At 41.3% G+C, this 23,200-nt stretch overlaps 1 protein-coding gene across 1 annotated transcript in view; it reads right to left on the minus strand.

Annotated features, from left to right (window-relative positions):
• Window positions 1-23,200, minus strand: part of Fstl4 (follistatin like 4) — a 397,613-nt gene that overhangs the window by 345,221 nt on the left and 29,192 nt on the right. The window contains exon 3 of the mRNA XM_051180724.1: window positions 7,965-7,998. Coding sequence (XP_051036681.1) covers window positions 7,965-7,998 — 34 coding nt within the window. The remainder of the gene's footprint in view (window positions 1-7,964; window positions 7,999-23,200) is intronic.

A 23,200-nucleotide genomic window follows, 5' to 3' on the forward strand; every position in this document is an offset into this window, starting at 1 on the left:
GAACTGAATGGAAGCCTTGAGCAAGAAGTACAACTCAAATAAGAAGATATAGAGACCAAAGAACAAGTTATAATTCACAGGCCCTTCCAACTATGGTCACTTGACCTGCAAAGGCCCTTCAGGGTAGCCATGGCTGGTTCACAAGTATATGTACCCTAGAAGGCACATTGGGGCTCTCCCACCATAGCTGGGAGGGAAGGAAGAAAGCCAACTGTTCAGCTAGTAAGGCTGATGAATCACAAGAGAACATTGACAGCCTTGCTAATTTAGATGAGCTACCTCCCGCTTCAGCTCAGTCCCAGTTTGGGCTCTGCTCATGCCAATGCAGAGAAATTAAAGATTTGTTAAGAGACAGCAAGATCTGAAAATAATGAGATGGAACAGGTTTGGGAGGTAGGGGTTGTTTAAAAGAATTTTTAAGAGGTAAACTAATTTTGATGACGGCCAGAGAATTAGGACATAATGGTCAGTTGGGTTCTCTACTTCATTTCCTAATAAAGAAAAGTGCTGGGTGACAATGAGACAAAGAGACAGAAATAAATGGTTCTGGAGTCACAGATAATTAACTCTGAAGGCTTGCCAATGGCACATTAATATGCTGGAGCAAACAGCTTCACAAGCCTCAGTGCTCCTAGAGAGAAGACCATTTCAATGGTTCCTAAAAAGTAGAGACTCCTTCTGTTTTAGGGACTAAGAAAGGATGGAAGATGTAAAATGTCCATCTTTAACTTTTGCTGAATGCTCAGGGAAGGTGCAGCTTCTGTGCAAGGAAAACTTAGTAGGTCCCATAAAGGGTTCTTATCTCCTCCCTCTCCTAGACATTGAGTGGAGGGATCGCAAGGAGAAGGGGTGATCTCATGGTCCTCGTGACTCTGAAGTGGTTCATATTTTGGGGAATTGTGCTGATTAATTGTGTCAACTTGATAAAACTTAGATTCATCAATGAAGAACGGCTCAGTTGAATTATCTAGGTCATGTTTTTCTATGGGCAGGTATGCAAGGAGTTGTACTGACTGTTAATGGACCCAACCCAATGTGGGCAACACCATTTCCTCCTATGGCCCTGAACTGTGTAAGAGTAAAGAAAGCTCCCTGGGTGAGTAAGCACATGACACAGGTACCTTGTTTCTCTCTGCTCTTGATTATGGATGTGGTGTGACCAGAGGTCTCAAGCTCCTGATGATGTGGCTTCCCTGCAATTATGGATTGTACCTGAAGCTGTAAACCAAATGGCCCCTTTTCCTCTTAGGGGCATGATGTTTTACCACAGCAACAGACAGGAAACAAGGACAGAAATCATTATCTCCTTGATAATGTGACTTCCCCATAAACTCCAGATAGGCAACCCTGGTCTAAACATTATGATGGTAATCCCCAAGGATATGGTTCTATAAGCACTGTCTTTAAGGGATATTTGTGGACTGTGTAGGGATGGTGATCACTCAGCAGGCGTCTTTGCCTGAGAACCTGAGTCCAGTCAACAGAATCCACATGGAAGAAGAGAGAACTAGCTCTTACAAGTTGTCCTCTGACCTCCAGTGTAGAATCCCTGCACTTGAATAGACACCCTAGGAGCAGGGCTGCCCATTTCCCATCTACTTTGGGGCAACTGGGTACAACAACCTCTGTCTCTGCTTAAGAGAGACAGTGTGCCACAGAAAAGGTGAACCTGATGAGTCAGGACTGTAAAGGGGCCATGTCACTCTCCGCTTCTTTGAGCCCAGCTCATGTACAAGAATGAGCAACGCTCCAGTGTTGAGGAGTGAAGGGGGTGGGGGCTGGGAACTCCTCATCTTGCCTAAGAAGTCTACAACTGAAAAAGCCCCAGCACTGTCAACTCTTGTTTCCTTTTAAGTTCCCTCCATCTGCAGCCATTAACGTTAGTCCCCACAAACCTGGGAGTTCATTCATCTGTTTTAGCCCAGAGTCAGCCACTTTTACATGAGACACATTATGCAGGCAACGGAGAGATCCAGAAAACATCTGCTAAACCAAATCAGAATTAATGGCAAACACTATACCAATCTTGATGGCTGAAGTTCCCCCAGATGCACAAGACAATAAAGGGACCATTAGAGGCAGCTGTCAACTGGGGACTGATTCCAGGGGTTTTTGGGAAGCCAGGGTCCCAGTTTAACACCCAGTGCTGGCAAGTCCTATTTAGTTGGGGGGATTTTCTAAGTAGTCTAAGTACCCAGAGCCAACTAGGCTAAGGGTGACAGTCATGCCTTCCTTTCCTCCCCCCTGAAGACAGCGGCACCCTTGCCTTCCTAGTCTCTCATCACCTTCTTGGAAAGCTAGGCCAGGATAGCTAAGGCTGGAACACCGTAAGTGAAGCATCCTTGGGAGGGCCAGTAATATAACATGACACCCCAGCGCCCAGCTCTGAACTCAAGCCCCTAATCACAGAACAATCACAGACATCTCGAACAGCTTACAGATCACCTTCTGCCCTTCAGAGATCGCTGACAATGGCTGAATTATCCAAGCCACTTGCTCCATAAGCTCAAGGGTGCTCCTATGGCTGTAATTCAAAGTGATGGGATCAGTCAGAGAAAAGTGCTGGTGTGAGGAGATGGGTTCTGGCAGGCACAATCAGCACCTGCCCTCAGAGCGGACACGGAGTATCTCAGAAGGACTAAAGTTGGCAACTCTTCGATGTCAAGTTTCAGAAGAGGTTGAAATTAAATTTTAGGTGTCTGGAAAAAGATGTAAAAAAGAACTGTGCTGGAGCTAGGGAGATGGCTCGGTGGGTAGAAGGTTTGCTGTGAAGACATGAGACCCTGAATTCAGATCCCCATCACCCATGTAAAATGTTCAGCAAGGTGGTGTGAGGGTCTGTAATCCTAGTGTTGGACAAGAGGAGACAGGAGGATCCATGGAGATTACAGCTGAAACAGTGAGCTCCAGGTGCAGTAGTGGGGAAGATGCCTAACACACACACACACACACACACACACACACACACACACACACACACACACGGTATGTTTGAGATATGTATCCATGGCTGCTTCTCTGTGCAGTTAGCACAGATAGGTCCTGAATACTAGGTCAATACAGGGCTGTAATGCATAAGCAATAGCTTTGCCCCTCTAAGAGGACACATGTCCTGGCCTAGAGACACCCTGTAGTGTTGTTTATCCCAATCTTTACTACTATGAGAGAGTCATTACTACAAGTCTAGGTTGGATACAAAGTCAGAAACTTCCCTTCATGAGTTGCTCTCAGCTATGTAGGCTTGGTAGCCAAAGTTAGGTGCAATATCTGTTGATGGGGATTAAGTCAAGATCAGACAACTTACACAATAACCTCCTGTAAGAGTGGGATGTGGGGAGAGTCCTAGTCTTCACTGACAACATGGAAAGGGAGGGAGGAGTCCCAAGTCTAATGTGCTGTCTGCTCTGCTTATCTTATGGAGTACTGAAGGTCAAGGGAGATAATATATTCTCTGAAACTTCATAATGAGTAAATCAGTATCATTGCACCCTCCTACCATTCCAGACAGGCTCAGCCCCTGGTGCCTGGCCACTGAGGAAGCCATTCACTTGGCTGGATTCAGTGGCAGCCCTGAACACCGGCAAACTTAAATTTGTTTCATCCCATGAGATGCTGATCTGGGGAAATGCTGCCTATTATCTTCCCTGCTGAGAGTGTATTTAACACAAAAGCTGGAGTGATTCTGCAGCCCAAACAAACTCAACTGCAGCCATACAACTCATCTGGTTCTTTGAGTTCAGCACTTTCCAGTGTACTGGTGCCCTAGGGCTATTGTATTAAAGTACTACAAACTAGGAAACTTCAGAAGCAGGAATTCATTTGCTCACAGTTCTGAAAATCAGAAGACCAAAATCAAAGAAGGGGTTGGCTGGATCATTCATGGTCCCTCTCTGAAGGCTCTGGGGAACAATGCCCCCATGGCTTTTCCTAACTAGTGGTTGTCAGCAATGCCCTGGCTCTACGTTCCTATGGCATCCTCCTTCTGTATCTATGTATGAAGTTCCCACTGCCACTCATGAAACTAAAGCCAACACTGAACCAATATGACTTTACCTTAACTTGGTTCATTTAGTGTCTGTAGAGACTCCATTAAACAAGGTAATGTTCACAAATTCCAGCTTATTCCAGCTCAGAAATCCAGTATACCATTTGTGTCAGTCTGTCTGTTTTCTTTGAGAACAGAGTCTCAAAATAGGGCTCTACATCCACCCCAAGACACCAAGCATATTTGAACCCAAAGCCCTCTCATCAAGGCCTCACCCAGGAACATCTACTGAATGTACACAGAATGCATCTCTCCTATTTATTAAACCTACTTGAATATAATATCACTAGAGATGCCAATGCACATTGAAGAACTGTAATGGTATTTTTAAAAACTAGTAGTAACAATTCAGAATATCCCTTTTAAATTATCTTTTTAAAGCCCAAAGGCCTTGGGTCCTCACTAGTATATCATGAATATGAGACTAGGATGCAAATGGACAGCTTGTACTTAATTCAAGAAATAATTATTGCCACGAGGCCCTATGTAGGCTGATGGGAGAGAAAAGTCATCACTAGCCTTACCCAGCTGTGAACTATGAGAGGAACAGTAACAACCAGCCTGGCAAGGTATGTCCATGGGTTCGATAGTGGCATGAATGTTATGGGGCTTACAAACCACTTTCTGATCTAAGGCCTGCTCCACAGGGGGAGATGTATGACTGATATATTATATCTGGCCAAGATCCCATGGCTGAGGAGCTCATAGGACCTAGGAGTGAACTTACTACTGTTATTTTATTAAATGGACATAATATCAAACTGTCTTTTGCTTTCCAATGATCAGGCTCAAGATACTGTTTCTCTACACCCAAAGATTGATGGAATTCTCTGCCCTCACCAGAGAAGGCTCATTGTACAGTGGGCAGTGATTAACACAAAAATTCATAACTGGTCAAAGTGCAGAGAATAATCACTGTGGAGTGCTAAGCCATAATTGGGATATCTATATCATATCTATTGTGTCAAAGGCTTAGGAAACATCAAGCAAGAGGGGCAGAAAGATTCTAAGAACCAGAAGTCAGAAAGGACTGTGTAGAAACAGTGTATTCTGAACATTCTAGGACCAGTGCACTTGAACTCACCTCAGTTCCAGTTACCTACATGAGATCAAGCCAGTCAACATTCTAGCATGGTTGGGGAGGGTCTCACTGCCTCTCACCCATAGCTTAGGAACTATTGACAACTGTTGGCTCCTGGAAGGGAGGGAGGGAGGGAGGGAGAGGGAGAGGGAGAGAGAGAGAGAGATTGATTTTTCTTTAAGAGCATGGTATTTGATAGGCTGCCTGTGCCTAAGTAGATGCCTTACATTCATGTGCATATAGGCACCACAAATTGGAACCAAAAGGGACATGAAGTTGGGAAAGGTAGAGGTAGGGGTGGATCTGGGAGGAATTAAAGTAATGGGGTGAATATGATAAAAGCATATTGTATGCATAAATGAAATGCTAATATATAAAAATATTCTATTAAAAAAGAAACATGTATTAAACAAATTACTGGCCATGGCCTAGGATTTATGGGGATCATAGAGAGGAATAGAAGAGGTCTCTGCTTTTAAGTGATGAATAGGATAGATTAACAGCAGAGCCAAATGCTTTAGGAAAGAGTTGGATGGTGTGAAGTAGAGGTAATTTAGGATGAGGCACAAAGCATCAGGCTATAGGAGCTTTGAATAAAGTCCCCACCCCTTGCTGTGAATCAGCCTAGACTCATTACCTCCCTGGTTAGTGTCAGCTCCTCTCACATCTCACCACACTTATTCAAGCACTTCCAAAAGTCATAGTGGGGGTTTACACTGGGTCATGTGTTTGTGATGTTAAATGTCAGGTACAGCTGGTGCCCAGAGTTAGGTGCAGAAATGAAAGAAAACACACCTCCATGGAAAATTCTCTTAGATTCTGTGGTTAGGAGGCTGCCTTTTTAGACTTAAATATCACCGAGTGACCACTCTCAGTCACTCTGGACCCTCCTGAGCTTGGTGAATTGAGCATCACTGACCTCTCCTATTCTAGGTCAAGTCAGAGCAAGGACTCAACCCAACATGTATCCTACTAGACAATAATGATCTGTTTTTGCTGACAGGAATAGTTCAGTGAAGTGTTCATATTTCTGCTATTATTTTTTAATACTAATATATTATTGTAAAAATTAAAACCCCCCAAAAACCAAGGCAGTAAGTTCTTAGGTCCCCAAACACTTGGAAACACCCGTCAAGGCCCCTTTCTCACTGCCACATGACAAGCATTGGCATCAAGCTTTTTCAGGAACTCTTAAACACTCAACTTTGACAGAGGAAAACAAGAAAGACATCATTCACAATAAGAAGAAACTATGTTTATGATTAGGGAGAGATTTGCTAATAATAACCCAAAGCACATGTTCCCAATCAGTCATTGTGAAGGCTGATGCTTGGGAAGCGGGAGCTGTGAAGGAAGAAAGCATAGCATGCCTATGTCTGTGCTCTTTCTGGTGTACCCCCTGTCATCCTTTGGGGAATTCTAAGCCCCGCAAGGCCAGTGAGGACTTTTTTTGTCTTTGGAAAGAAATACACAGTGCTGTCCCATAATTTCAGCCTAATCAAAGATGTTTTCAACTCACAGACATTAAGATTACAGAAAGGTTAAGTTTATATGTGAGTCCTTCATGCAAATTAACTTAGTCTCAGCTAGGGGTGCTCACACGGATAACTTATTCAAAGCCACACAACGCATGCCGACTTCTGCCTTCATTCCTTCTCTCTAATTCACAGTCACTGGTTCCATTGGGAACATAATTTTCAAAAAACAAACACTGCCCCCATCTACCTTCATCAATTTAACTTGGTGACAATGTGCAAAGAATACGGTTTGCCCCATTGAAATGGTGCAGAGGCCACTGTATACTGAGTCCATGGAAGCCAGAAAGTTCCTGCTAGAATCAAATTATGCAGCTCCATTGAATGTATGGTTTCAGAAGCACGGATGACAGTCTCTTGGGTGACAGGTATGGTCAGGACTGGCAGAATGTTATCAAGCTCTTAAATGCTGGTACCACAGTTATCCAAGATTCCCATTTCAATGTGTAACACAGGTGCAAACTAGTCAGGAAGAAAATATACATTCAACTTGGGAGCCTAGAGTGTTTTTCTACCCCATCACTACACTTTTAGAGATGGTACCACAGAGGAGGATGAGGTTAAGGCTAAGTCTGTACCAGACTGAGAATAAACTATAGTTTCTGACTTTATTCACTCACCCATCCCTACAATAAAGAGATAATTCCACAAATCACACAAAGACATTCTCTCGTTAGAGACTAGCTGTTACTGAAAGTAAATAAGAGGAATTTCCATTAGAAGATTCTGAAATTGCCATCCATACATGCTTACCTCTGAGACCAGAAAACAAATGTGCCAGAGGAAGGCTGGCGGGGAAAATGGAACATCATGGAATTGTTTTCAAAGGGGAAATTAATTGGTTATTTCTATTCTGGCTTAGATGAAGCTGTAAAAATCTAATCAGAAACATTTTTCATAGAGGCTTTGCCTGCCCAACAGTGAAACTCCCCAAACCATAAACCACTGTGTCTATGTGTATGTGTGTGGCTATTATTGATTCTTTTTCTGGGTGAAACCAAATGACTTCAAATGTCACCCCAAAATGTGGGTCTTCATCAGGGAACATATGTATGGTGATGAGTGAGCCAGTTCCCAGGACAGGAGCTTCCTCTGATACTTAAGGCAGGAGTCCCTGAAAGGCAAACCCAGCCTTGAGTTCTTGGGTCTCTTGAACCAAGAGGCAAACAGATAGCATGCGGGAAAGACCACATGGTATTTCAAAGAACAGGCTGCCCACATCTAAGTTCATCTTAGTTTCAGCCAAGCACATTCCCAAATGTCAGTGGCAAGAACGACATAGATGTAAGCAAATTTTTCCTACCTTCTCTTCTTGTGACTTCAAAGCCTCTGGTTTCCTGAAAGAGAGAAGAGATGCAGTTTTGAAGAATAATTCATAGATATAAAAGATACAGATACTTGCAAATGACTCCAGTCTTGTTAGCTGCATTTTCACCAAAAGGTAAATCAAGTAATAAGGCTGGACAGTCAGCAACATTGGGTCTCCTAACATACAGCATGTATACACACATGTCCACACACATGCATGGGTAAATGCATATACACAAACTTGTAAAATGTAAACAACTTATTACTTTGAAAACTTAGATTTTAAGAATATATTATTGGGACTGGAGAGATTAAGGGTTTATACTGGTTTTGCAGAAGACCCCAAGTATAGGACCCAGAACCTGTGTGTGGCAGTTCACCTGTAACCCCAGCCCCGAGGGATCTGACACTCTATTTTGGCCTCCTCCAGCAACTGAACTCATATAGACACACTCAAACACTCAACACTTAGATACATGTAATTAAATATAAAAATAAAACAATTAAAATACATTGCCAATCATGGGTCTTCTTCATGTGCAGTTTGGGCCAGTTCAGTTCCAAGTATTCAAAAGGACAGTTCTGGGATGTGGTCCTATGCTCAGCTTCATCTCTATGTATTTATATGGCACCCAGAAAAAAAATGCTACACAGTGCATGATTATAGCCAAGACATAGTTCCCAAAGGCTGAGATCTCATGGACAGAGTCTGGGTCAGTGGGCTAAGCTAAGTCCCCTGGTTTACATAATCCAGTCTCATGGATCTTTTTGATGCCCGTGCTCTGTGCAGTGTAATAAGAAAACTCTTTCAGACACTACCCAGGTTCCACGGGATGTCTGCATTAAAATTCAGTTGAGCAGGGAGCTTCAGAAGAAATACACATTACTGAGAAATCAAAGGGCGATTTGCCTTGATAAATGCCAGCATTTCAAATTCAGCTGGAAACAAGGAAAATTATTTTTTAAGAGACTCTTTGAACATGGCACTGAATAATGGGCAAATTTTCAGGCATGGAGCATCAAGAGGAGAGTGCACCAGGGTGAGCGGATGGGAGAGCAGGAGGTCACACACTGAGTGAGTATACAGTGGGCTCGGGGAGAGGAGGAAGGTCCCAATGAGAATTAAAGAGAAAAGGCTGGAAACACACACCATGGTTTCAGAGCAGATCTGAAGAACCTACAACTCGTCATAAATGACCAGCTTCAAATGAAAACTACAAGGCTGAGATAAGCTGGAACTCTTCACTGTCTGCTAAAAGAAAATAACAGATGTGGCCCTCCACGTCTCCCCACCAAGATCATTAACAGCACTGCGCTGTAAGCAGGTGGCATGGCCTTTCCCATCTTGGCACTCTTGTCTAGCATCCTTGTGTGGTCAGGAGAGGGAAGCAACAACAGAGGTGAAACAGGAGACCACACTGGAAGTTTTCCTGCATATGATGGCCAAAGTGTCATCTTGCCTGCCTAGAATGGCCTGGGAAGAGTCACACTTAAGGAATTTGAGGGATGAACTAGCTCATTGGGCCTGTGGGCACATGCGTGGGAACTGTCTTGATGGTAACTTGACAAGGAAAGGGCCTGGCCCATTATGGGTGACATCATTCTTTACGAAGGGGATTATGAATTTTATAGGAATGAATAAAGCTAGCTGAGCATGAGAGGCAAGCAAGCAAAGGTGTGTGTGTGCACGTGCATGTCTTTCCTCTCTTTACTCTTGAGGATGGATACGATGTGACTGACCGTCTGCTTGAGTTCCTGCCTCTTTTTCTTCTCATTGATGGATTATAATCCAGAACTATGAATCAAATAAATCCTCTTCCTCCTAGTTTGCTTTAGGTAGGATATTTTATGCTGCAACAGAAATGGGTCCAGACCACTAAATGACTTCTCCCCTGAGTGAAAAGTCCCAGTGGGGACCAGTGGAAGACCCGTGTCACATATAAGTGGGTAAACTAATAGAAGCACAACACTCAGCAATACTGGGTCTACTGACATGAGAAAACAAATGTACTTCCTGAATGCTGGACCCTGCAGGGACCATCTGGGTCAGGGTTCAGAGCAGTGGCATAGAGACAGGAATGATGACGTGAGACGTGTAAGCCCAAAGCAAAGTCATCTTCTCCCAAGCTGCTCCTCAGCAGCCTGTTCCTGGACCTGGCAACCCCAAACCCTACAAACCAACACATGTAGCATTGAGAATGCAAGGGTAGGCATAGTCCACTCTTATGCTACCAGAAGACCTTTATGATACTGTTATTACTTTATGCAATACACAAAGCTGAGGTCTACATAACATTGCGTCTTCTCAAATAACATGGCATTTTTAATCATTTCTTCAAGTCTATATTTGCTTCTTTCTGGAGTGTTAAGGGCTAAAGAGATGGCTCCCTGAGTAAAGCACTTGCCACACAAGCATGGAGATCTGACTTTGGGTTCCCTGTGAGAAGTCAGATTATAGCATGCATAAGTGTATTTTGGGGACAAAGTGTGCCATACCATGCATCTGAAGATCTCACAGATCAACTTGTGGGAGTTGGTTCTCTCCTTCTCCCATGAGGATCTGGGGGATGAATCTCAGGTCATCAGGTTTGGTGGCAAACACCTTTACCCACCAAGCCATCTTGCCGGCCCAGTAGTTGACTTTATTGATTTTAAAACCAACCACTTGGCTAAATTCCCTAGTGTTTGTGATAGCTCTCCTCTTTGCTTCTTTGGGGATTCTTATTTACTGCTTTTATGAGCTGCTGAGGTTTCATAACCAATGAAAAGCAGCTACAGTTCATTGTCCTATGCTCTGTAAATGACAATGATCTCATCTCATCTCTGTCCTTAATGCCCCTTTCCAGTTCTACTTTCCTTGGCTGGATTATTAAATGCTGCAAGCTGGGCACAATGGGATATGCAAATCCCAGGACTTGGGAGACTGAAGCAGGAGGATCACCACAAGTTTGAGGTTAGTCTGCACTACACAATGAGTTAAAGCCAGCCTGAGGCATGACATGAGACTCTGCCCCCACCTCCCAAAATAAAAAAGGGCGCAGACCAAGTGAGCACTTTTAGCTTGTTTCTGACTCTGAAGAGAACACCTTCAGTGCCTTTCTATTCAAGGAGCAAGTCTTCTGCAGTGGTGTGTGAACTATACCAATGTAATCGACACGCATTGAGTTTCCCGTAAATAATGCTCCCGGTGAAGCTGCCCGTCCCCTTGCTCACTCATTAACTGTTTCCCTTGCTGGTGTGAGGGCTGGATGCAGCCAGTGTCTGTTTCACTCTTGCAGCCTTGGTACTGTAAAAGAACAGGTGCTCGATACATATTTGTTGAATAAAAAAGAAAATGAAATATATATGTCTTGAATTTTATTAAGTGCTACTTCTGTATTTATGGAGATGATTTTTTCCCCTTAGCTCTATTAATGGGCTGGCTTATGAAGTCGATTTTATAATACTCCATCTTTTTGGAATGAACTTTTCTAACTCATGATAAACTTAAAAGCAGGATCATGGGGGGCTAGGAGGATGGCTCAGCTGTTAAGAGCACTTGCTGCTTTTTCAGAGGTCAGAGTTCAGTTTCTAACACCCATGTGGCTGACCACAACCATCTGTAACTCCAGTTCCAGGGGACCTGGGGCTCTCTTCTGGTTTCCACACGCTCTGTATGCATGTGGAGTACATATGTACATGTACACAAACACCCATGCACATATAATTAAGATAAATATTTTAAAAAATGTGATCTTGAATACTGTCAGCTGTGCTCTTTAAATGTCTTATATTGATCCATCTATGACTTTATACTCACAGATGAGGTTGGTGTAACTTTTAATAGATTCAGGAACTTAAATGATTCTAGCTTTATGTAATGAATTTAGAAATTTTCCTATTACCATAGCATGATATCGTTTAAATAAAACCAGGAGAGACTGGCACTGTGGCCACATCTGCAAACACTTAGGAGACAGGACAGGAAGGTGAAAATTCCAGGACCAGAGCTGGCTACAAAATGAGGCCTTGCTTCAAATTTGAATAAAAATGAGGTGGGAGTGAAGTGGGGTTGCCTGATCAGTTACAGTTTCTAATTTACATCTTTCCTGCTATTGATTAAACAGAGACAGGAGGTTGTCACAAGGAGGCTGTGCCTGCACATGCTGCTTTAGGAAGCAGGAATCTCCCCATTCCTCCTTGGGATACGCAACAAATTGTGACTCAATGTGGCCCTGGTACAATGCCACTGAAATTAGTCCAGTTAAGCTAGCTAAGAGTCAGGGCAGATTGCTCTACATACATCCCATTCCTGCTTGGACCTTCAACAAATTCTTTAACTCAAAGAATGTAAGAGATAAAATCTCTAAGTCAATGACCAAGTAGGCATGGCTAGAAGAGGCCTGAAGGCCCACCCCTGGACATCCATCTGCACTACAGCAGAGATACAGACCACCACACCTATAAAGCACTGTAGGAAAGTGGCTTCCAGGACACTTCAGACCATGTAGCACTGAGTCTACCCACAGACACTGTTGTCTATGACACATGCCCATGATTTAGTAGAGGGACTCCCACACTCTCACAACCATGGAGAAAGCAGACACTTAGGCTCTGGAATAGTGTGCACTATGCCAAAATACACCGATCCTCACAAAACGGATAACAGGGAAACTAGACTACAAAATTCAATCAGGAATACATTACACATATCACAGCAAGTTTATGTCCAGGGACACCACCAAGAGAACTTTATTTCCTAAAATATCTCTAACATAAAACTAGAATAGATTCATGACCAACGGACCCACAAATCTCAACATAGAGACATGGAAGACCAAGGCAACATGACTTATCCCCAAAGTCATAATTCTTTAGCAAATCACTACCAAAATATTGAAGTAGACAAAATGCCAGATAGAGAATTCAAAAGAATGGCTTTTAAAATATCAATACATTCCAAGAAAATACAACGAGACAGCTGAAAAATTAAGTAATACAATGCAGAATATTAATGGATTGCTCAATAAAGAGAGTTGGGGTGACAAACAGCAATCTCATCCAGAAAGCTCATCAAGTCAAATAAAAAACTCACTGCAAAGCCAGTAGATATAAAAAGAAGAGAGGATTTTATGGTTTGACAACAAAGTTAAGAAATAAAAACAATAATAACATAAAATAAAATAAATTATGAACAGACATATAAGAACTTCTGACATGATTAAAAGACCAAACTTTTTTTATACATAGAATAAAGGGCTATGGCACACACTAAAGTCATAAAAAGACATACTCATAAAATAATAGCAGACACTTCCCCAAATCTTGAGACAGATGTGAACATCCAGGTACAGGAGGCCTTTATACCCACAACAGACACACCAGAATACACAACAAAGAACACACACTGAAAACTGCAGGAAATAAACACAGCTACATAGGTAAACCCATCAGAATAACTGGAGATTTTTTTTCAACTGTTAAGAACGGGAGCTCACAGAATGATGTGTACCAAAACCCTGAGAGAAAACAACTTCTAAGCTATATTATAGTTGTTCTTTGATCTGAACAAGAAATAAAGATGATATAATACAAGTATAATTTATAAAGGAATTCATGATCAGTAAGACAATATTATTAGGAAAAACTTAATGGAACTCTACACACAAGAGAAAGGACAAAAGTAGCCATTAGCACACAGAAAAGAATAAATTCCAATAGAAGCATAGATCAGCAAGCAAGAATTAAAAACAAAAAAAGTTCAACAGCAGAAAAGTGACAGAAACGATAGGAATTAGGATATAATTTACATTTAGTTTATATCTCTGAATATATGTGACCCCAATTAAAAGACATGAACTACATGTCTAGATTAAAATTCAAAATCCAATTGTTTGCTGAAACTAGTAATCAAGAATGAAACTTCAGAGTTAACTCATACTATAAACCAACTGGACTTAACGGGTACCAACAGAACGTTATATCCAGCAACTACAAAACATACCTTCTCTCAATAGCACATGGAACTTTCTTCAGAACAGATTTCAGGTCCAGCATGTCCAGCACATCCAGCCTGCAGTTCATGGATTGTATGCAACACATACAGCCAAGTATGCGAGTGTGGCCCAACATGGAATCACAAGCTTGCTTAAATACTATGAGACACTTCTGAAACTTTTTGTAACCTGATTGCTTAATTCTTGAGCACAGACTTTATAGACAGCAATTGTCATATTGCAATATGTTGACACTCCTTCAGCCATTAAGGTAAGACTTAAATTTTGAAAAATGGAATAATTTCTGTGCCTTATGAAATAACAATAGGATAATGGTTACTAGATATCAACCACCAGAGAAGTTATGGACACTATATAACGCATACAGTGACTCTGAAATGATCAGTCAGTAAGACACTGAAGAAATTGAAGATAATTTTTTCCTAAATTCTAATGAAAATGGAAATGTATCAACAATAAAGGCCATTCTGAGTTAAGTTTATATCAATAAACGCCTAAGAGAAAAACATCAGAGAGCTCTCAAGTCATGTAATAGTATACCCCAAGATCCTTGAAAAACAAAAATAAGCTAAACCCCAAGCAAGAAGAAAGAAATAATAAAAATTAGAGTTAAAATTAGTGAAATGAAATCTGAATGAAAGAAATCAATCACAAAAGACCTTGTTCAAAGATGACCAAGATTGACAAACCCTTAGCCAACTATCCAAAAGAAAGGTAGAAGAGACTGAAATGAATAGATTTAGAGTGAAGCAAGAGATATTACAAAAAAAAAAAAAAAAAAAAAAAAAAAAAAAACCCAGGGATCATTAGGGGTCATTTTGAAAACTTGTGGTCTAATAATGTGGAGTATTAGAAGAAATGATTAGTTTTTTTTTGTTTTTGTTTATTTGTTTGTTTTAGTATTCATTCCAAAAATTACACAGAGGAAATTAAAAACTTCAGCAAGGGGGACTAGAGAGGTGATTTAGTAGTTAGGAACATTTGTTAGCTTTGCAGAGGGCCTGAATTCAGTTCCCAGAACCCATGTGGTGGTTCACAAACATCTGTTACTCTAGTTCCAAGGGATCCCACACCTTCTGCCGACCTCAGCAGGAATCAGGCAGGCATGTGTCATAAAAACATACAAAAATCAGGCGTGCATGTGGTGCACAAATATACACATAAGGAGTCAAAGTACTCATACTCATAATAAAAATAAACTAAAAAGAAAACTCAGTAAGCAAAAGTAAATGAAGTGTGTAGAAATAAACCTCCCAACCATGAGGACCTCAGCACCAGGTTGTCTGCTGAATGCTACAGACATCTGGAGAACTGATGATGCTCTTCTCTGAGCTACTCCATGAAATAGAAAGGTGAAGTTTCTTTCCAGCTCATTCTCTGAACCCACTATTACCTCGATTCTCAACAATTGGATATGGGTGCAACCAAAATTTAAGACCAACATCGTTGATGAACATACACAAAAATCCTCACCAAATATGTACAAACCAAATTAAGCAACATGTTAAGCATGCTAAAAATATCACATATCACAATCAAGTTGGTTTAATGCTTGGAACATCAGGATGGTTCAACATAGGCAAATCAATAGGTGTAAAATGAGTCAAGAACAAAAATCATGTGACGGACTCAATAGATTCAGAAAAAAGAATCCCTTGACAAAATTCAATATACCTTCAAGAAAATAGGTACAGACAGACCACGCCTAAACCAGAAAAGGATACATATAGCTAAACCACAACCAACATCATAATGAAGAGTGATCAATTTAAAACTTTTCTCTAAATCTTTCTTTTTAATACTGCAGAAGGGATCCAGAAAGAGGTGAGCCATTGGTGTACACAAAACTCCCCTATGAGGTCTGACTGTGACTAAGCTGGATGTGTATAGGACAAGGGGCAAAGAAACAAGGAAAATTTAGTCCAAGATGAAAAAAAAAAATGAAAAATATTTTACATAGGCCCCAAATAATAAAATTCTAAGTACAAATTTTGATACCAGGGAAACAGAAGTTAACCAAGAAAGAATGGCCTTGGTACCTGAACAGATTTTATAAGATCACCATATTCTCAAGTAATTTGTGTACTTGAATAGAGAAAGATGAACTGCAAGCATTCTGTGTGCCTGGGGGAAAAACAGTAACTCAAGAAAGCCAAAAGAGTTATTCCTAAGGCTCTGTACACAAACTCTCCAGCACCCAGTGCAAAATGACCAAGCATGACAGGAGACAGCATTAAATGATAAAACCCAAGAGATGAGACCTGAGGCTACCCAGGCAGACCCACTGGTTATCTAGGCTCTATCTACATCAGCAGATATATTCAAATGTTGAACATTGGAAAAACATAGAAAATGGGTTCTGAGTTTCAGCATAAAACTAGAATCCATTAAAAAGAGTCAAGTGGACATTCTGAATTGAAATTTAAATAACTGAAAGAATTAAACAGATTTAACAGTGAACAAAAAGGAACAGCTGGAGGAGAGGTAGGTCGCTAGAAAATAATCAGCGTGAGGAACTGTGGTGAAGAAACACAAGAATCAAAATTATACATATGTAAGAGACTCATAACCCAGTGAAAAGGTCAAACATGGGTGTAATTGGAACTTGAGAATAAAGGGAGAGAAAGAAGTGAGCAGAAGTGGTATTTGAAAGCAGACTGGTTGTAATTTTGTTTTAATTAATGAATGACAGTAAGCCAGACATTTGAGGCCTCTACAAACTCTAACCACAATCAATACAAAGAAATCTACCCCTGGGTCCTCAGCAAAATAGCTGAATGGTTGTGAACAAAAAGAAATCGTAAGATTAGCCAGAGAGAAGCTGGTGGAGATAGAACGTGGGGGGCTTCTACAGAAGAGCAATTGAAGGGCGTTGCCTACTTCTGAGGACAAAGTAGAGCATAAAGACAATGAAATGATATCCTTAAAAGTATGATAAACAAATCTAGAATTCTATATCCTGTGAGGAAGCAGGTGCTGAAGCTCAAGAAACAGCTCAGTAGTGAAGAGTGCATGCAGCTCTTGCAGAGGATTAGAGTTTGGCTCCAAACATCCATCCATGTCAGGTGGCTCACAGCCACCTGAAACTCCAGATCCATGGGGTCCAATGTGGTCTCTGAGGGCACCTTCATTCACATATACACACATGTGTGCACACATGCACAACAGAGGGAGGCATATACAAAATTTAAAATGAATCTATTTTGGCAAACCAAATTTGAGAGGAAACACTGAAGATTCACAACAGCAATACAAAAAGGAAATGCAAGAAAAGGAGAAATTATTGAGCTAAACACACAGAGCCATGCAAGGCAGACTAAGAAGAGACACACAGGATTAAAATGTAAGCATAAACAGTGTTTAAAATACTGTCTAACAGTAATGTCCTGTTGAGTAAAAGTTGACCTACATGATGATACGGTCACTAAAGGTCAGAAGGTGGAATGGAATAGGCTGTCCTAGAACTATCCACCCCCCAAATAATTAAAAATATAAATGGTTTTGTTGCTGGAAATTTTGGGGAGTCTGACATGGGGCACCATTTTTATGGGAGAGCTGGACTCCCCTCTCTTGAGAGTTTTAAAGAATAGACTCAGAAGGAAGCTTGAGCATGTTTCTTGTTTTAGAATTTAAAATAAAACCAGCTACCTGGAGGAGGAATACAGAGAAGGGAAGTTAGAAAGCCAGGCCTTTTGAGTTAGGCATGGATGGCAGCAAGCAAACACAGGGCAGAACAATGGCTGCATAGAAGAGGTGGGGAGGGCTTCAGGGAAAGGATGAGAAAATCCAGAGTGTCTGGGAAAGCATGTACATACAATGAAAGCTAAAAGACCCAGGAAGAGACATTTTTAGGACACAATTTAAGAAATCTCTATCAACAGAAAAAATGGAGGGAAGATCCGTAAGAATATAGAAGAGAGGCTGGGGAAATGGCTCAGTGGGAAAGGGTGCAGCATGGACACGAAGAGCCAGATCTTTGACTAGTAAAGTCAGTCCTGCCATTGCTGATCCCCCAAGAGCTAGGCATTTTAAAATACAGTTAAAAAAATATTGATGATTCTATGGTACATAGTACTATTCCCTTGTTTAAGAATGTGTAGTTCATATCTTTTGCTCATTTTTCTGCTATGCTATTTGTATGTTTCTTCCTTATCTACAGAGATACTTTATCCTTGGTTGGGGAGACACACTTCCTATGAGACTCCTGTTTCTGTTTAACTAGCTCTGTTAGGTTCCACTAAAGACCCATTGTGGGGCTTGGGGTGCAGCTCAGTCAGCAAGTGCTTGACTGGCATCCTTGAAGCCTTGGTTTCCCCAGCACCACACAGACCATGTATGGTAGCACACACTTGCAGTCCTAGCACTGGGGAGGTGGAGGTGGTAGGATTAAAAGTTCAAAGTCATCCTCCACCACATAGAACTGAAGCTTCTATATCTTTCGCCATCTCTATGGTACCTTTTAAATGAGAAAAAGTCTCAGTTTTGATCAAGTCTAAGGTAATCAGTCTTATCCTTCCAGAAGAGCTTTCATCCCCTACCACAGACATCTCCATCCTCTCAAAGGGCACCAAGATGCAACTTGAAGCCACCTGGGGATTTCATTTCATGACCCTTCACCTCCAGACTCACCATCCATCTGGACCTGACCTCTACCTGTGTGTTGTGGGGCAGGAGGTTGAGTCTTGCTTTTCTGCCATGTGGATGTTCTATTGATTTAGCACCATCTGCTGCAAAGACCATTGCTCCATATTGTGTTTCAGTGGCACCAGAAATGGAGTGTGTGTGATTTGTTAGCATCTTTGCACTTCCTTTCCTCTTAGATTTGCTTTCTTAGGAATTTATCAAACTATTTATCATTCCAAAGAACCAACTTTTTCATGGTGCAATTTTCTTTCCTATTGTATTGATTTCTGCTTCTGTCATATTTCTTTCGTTCTACCCTTTGTGGACTTAAATTGTTATTTTTCTAGTTTTTAAAGATAAACGCTTAGGTCATTCATTTTCAGTCTTTTAAAGAATGTCCTTCGAGTACGCATTTGAGGCTATCATTTTCCTATTAATGCTGATAGATCCCACTTGGTTTTTTGCTTGTTTGTGTGTGTGTGTTCTCTTTCAGTGTTAGGGACAAAACTCAAGGCCCCATGCACCCTAGGAAAGTGCCCCCGTCCCAGAGCTGACCCCGCCCTATATTCCATGTGAAAATGTTGTAATTTGATTGTTACTCTGCTCTGAAGAGCTTGTTTCTCATGGGATTCCCCCTGTGGAAGTTATGTGGTGTACTTTGGGGTCTATGGCTAAATGTTTGTGGGAATTTTTCTCACTGTCTTTGTTACCCAGTTTCTACTTTGAAGCCCCTCTACTCAGAAAGTTCTCAGTGTGGGTCTTATAATTCGAAACTTGCTGAAGGCCTGGCAACTTTCTTGTTTTCATTTTTGAGACCGGGTTTCTCTGTGTATCTTTGGATGTCCTGGAACTCACTCTGTAGACCAGGTTGGCCTTGAACTCAAGAGATCCACCTGACTCCCAAGTGCTGGGATTAAAGGCATGTGCCACCACCACCAGGCAAGGCTCAGCAAGTTCTAATAAATGATCTATAGAGACTTCAATGAATGTGTAGGGCTCAGTTGTTAGAGGCAGTGATCCATTTCTGGTGCCACTGAAACACAATATGGAGCAATGGTCTTTGCAGCAGATGGTGCTAAATCAATAGAACATCCACATGGCAGACTCTGTAAGTCTTCTTCTCAGGAATGAGACCTGTGTCCTGAAGGTATGGCACCAGTCTCTCTCTCTCTCTCTCTCTCTCTCTCTCTCTCTCTCTCTCTCTCTCTCTCTGTGTGTGTGTGTGTGTGTGTGTCTCTCTCTCTCTCTCTCACACACACACTTTAGTGTCATTTTAACCAATTCTCTGCATTAAATTCTATTAAAAGACATATTTGGGGCTGGGGATGCAGCTTGGTTGACTAAGTGCTTGACTCAGAATCCATGAAGCTCTGGATTCCATTTCCAGAACCATATAAATAAACTAAGTATGGTGGGGAGTTAGAGGCAGGAGGGTCAGAAGTTCAAGGTCATCCTCAGGAACAGAGAGAGTCTAAGTCAAGCCTGGGGTACCTAAGGCTCTGTCAACAAATACAGACATAGATCTTTTGTGTTTTGTTTAGTTGCTTTTTGGGTTTTGTTTTGTTTTTGTTTGTTTGTTTTATTGGTTTTGTTTTTTGGAGGGATGGGGGGTTGTTTGTTTGTTTGTTTGTGTTTGTTTTGAGACAGGGTCTCCCTATATAAACGAGGCTGGTCTCAAATGCATGGAGATCTTCTTGCCTCTAAATAAATATTTTTTAAACTCCACAATTACTGTAACATCTGTCTTTCTGACTTAAAGATGGCAGCCAGAGGTGATGGGTGACTCCAAGGAAGCTGTCTTCCAGACAGAACCAACCCGATGCACATGTGCTCTCATAAAGACTATGGCAGCACATAAGACACACAGGCTCAGGCCAGACAGAGTCACAGCACTGCTGGGGACACAGACACAAAGTCCCGCCCCTAACCAAGAAGCTATTTGCAATAGAGATCTGCTACAAAGGGGAAACCCGTTTTCTCCAGTGGTCACTGGGGTTATCATTGCTCCAAGACAGGCCCCAGGCCTATGAGTAGTTTGGCAACACAAAACATACTTTATGGCTTTTGATGGGCTTTCTGTTTTTGTTTTGTCATTTGTTGCCTTATTTGGGTTGCTTTGTTGGTTTTTAGCTTTGTTTGGAGGGGTTGTTTTGGATTTAAAGGAAAGGGGTAAAGAGAGAAAGTATATAAACTTAGGCAGGTAGGGAGGTGGGGAGGATCTAAGAGGAGCTAGCGGAGAGAAAACAATCAAAATATATTGTACAAAAAATTTAATAAATAAAAGAGAATACAAGTTAATGAGTGATTATGATAACTCCTCAATTTCTTAAATTTCTTCATTTGAAAGATTGATGCAGAAAAAGACTTGAGTCCTACATTTAAAAGATTAAATAAGGATTGGAGAGAAAGAACAAGAAGAACATTCTATCAGGACCAAAAGGCATGCTCATTATTGCTTGCAGCCTGTTGCATAATAGCCAAGAATGGGACCAAACCAAATGTTAATCAATGGTAAAATGGATAAATAAACTGTGGCACAACTACATAATGGGAAACTTGACAGCAATGCAAAAGAACCAATTTCTGCAATGCAAGAGAGATTTGGGTGAGTCTCAAGAGCAAGTGTTGAATGAAAGGCTACGACAATGTGTGAGATTTTATTCCTTTGCATTCTAGAAACAGACATCTGGTGATTAGTGTGACCTTCGGTGAGAGTGGGGTGTCAGGGATGTTCATGTCATGATTTTGGTGCAGATCATACAAGCATGTTCAGTTTGTCAAAATTAATTGAGCTCTATGCTCAGGAAATGTATGCTTTGCTATGTATTTGATACCCATCTGTTGACATTTAAAATATAAAATATAAAACATTATAAAAAGAGTACACATTGGAAGTTTGATGGATGGAGGGAACAAACTTCAACATCTACTGTAATTTTACAATCTATAATACAGAAGGTGATGGAAAGTCTTTTAATGGGTCCTCCAAAACAGATTGAAACTTAATTGCCACTGTAACAGCATGAATGGATGGAATCTTAGGGTGAAAAAGTCACAGACTAAGGGTCTTGCCAGAGGAATGGGCTACTTTTCCCAGGAATGGGTTCCTGGTGAAGACTAAATCAGGCTGAATTTTTCTCTGGTGCATACATGCGTGCTTGTCCTTACTGCCATTCTTTGATATAGGACAAAAGCTCTATCCAGGTATTGGTACTATGTTCTCCGACTTCCAAGTCTCCAGAACTGTATGAAGCAAATCTTTGTCCTTTATGCATAACCCAGTCTTGTGTATTCTCAATGTCAATTCTATCGAGAAAAAGGCTACGTACACTCGGCCGATTACTAGACACAGAGGAAGGGGCCCAGGCAGAGCTCCACTACAGTGTCTGAAATGCCACCCTACACTCTCCCGTCACAAAAGAAGTAGCCCACAAATACTCATGAGGAGACAAAGAGCTGGGCTTTCAGATCAGATGGCTTGCCCCTACCAGATGCCCCCAAACACAGACATCTCCTTTGCTAGATCATTTAAGCTTCCTAAGCTTTGGTTTATGTATCTATGAAATCTAGGCAGGACTAGAACATTCCTATAGAGCAGTGTTGATGTAAATGACAGCGAACTTCTGCCTTGCTTAGTGGGGTATTTGGCACAGAGCCCTCCAATGTTCATCTTGGCCAGGACTGAAAATAACCAGGGGAAACAGAAAGACCACTGAAGAAGGCAGAGGAGTGTAATGCCTTCCTGAGGATAGTGGGTTAATCAGAATCTGCCCTTCTAGTCCCTGAGAGCAACTCCCTAAAAGCAGAGGATACATACAAAAGCGAATCTGTTGCCATTCGTGGTGACATCGAGGCCCTGGGTGCTTCCACGAAAGAAGAAATGATTATCTGCGGAAAGCATCAAGCCAGATGGTTATAAATGAGACTGAGCACATGGGTCTTTCTTAATGACTAAATTTCTTTAACTAAAAATCTAATTTTGTTGTGGTATAAATCATACTTTCTTGAAGTAGGGAATTAATTTTAGATTTTTCATTCACTGTTCATAACCTTTCCATGAATCTGACAGCTAAATCATTCTAAATGTCATTTAACCAATACAATGCAACGGCTTTATTCCTCGTTGTGCCCTTCCTGAATCTATTATCTCCCACTACAATGTAGAAGAACTTAAGTAAAAAAAGGTATTACCATTCCAAAAGGCTGTATTTTACTGTACAGTTGAACAGCATAATCTTTATTTTTAAATCAATACAATGTGAGTGCTGAGTAATATTTTCCTTAATCCAGAAATACTTCACTACCAAAAAAGGGAGTTTGAGGGCTGTCTATAAAGTGTTTGAACAAAGTACCTCCCACTCCAGGCCTGGAGCCACCCATGTTCATCTTGGAGACAGAGACTGAGGCTCAGGAGAAGACAGGTGGCACATTCCCATGACCATAGTTGTGACTCTTCAACCATTTTTCCAACCATGCCTGGTTAGGGGAATAGACTCGGGCTGTCCCTCAAATTATTATGGGATGTAGTGGCTTCTGGGAAAATGTGGACCACATGATTTAGGAAGGTGGGATGTGACAACACCTTCAACTGAGGAGTGATGTTCTGGGGAGC

The sequence above is a fragment of the Phodopus roborovskii genome, unplaced genomic scaffold (genome assembly GCF_943737965.1).
Source record: "Phodopus roborovskii unplaced genomic scaffold, PHOROB, whole genome shotgun sequence".
In the NCBI taxonomy this organism is placed as follows: domain Eukaryota; kingdom Metazoa; phylum Chordata; class Mammalia; order Rodentia; family Cricetidae; genus Phodopus; species Phodopus roborovskii.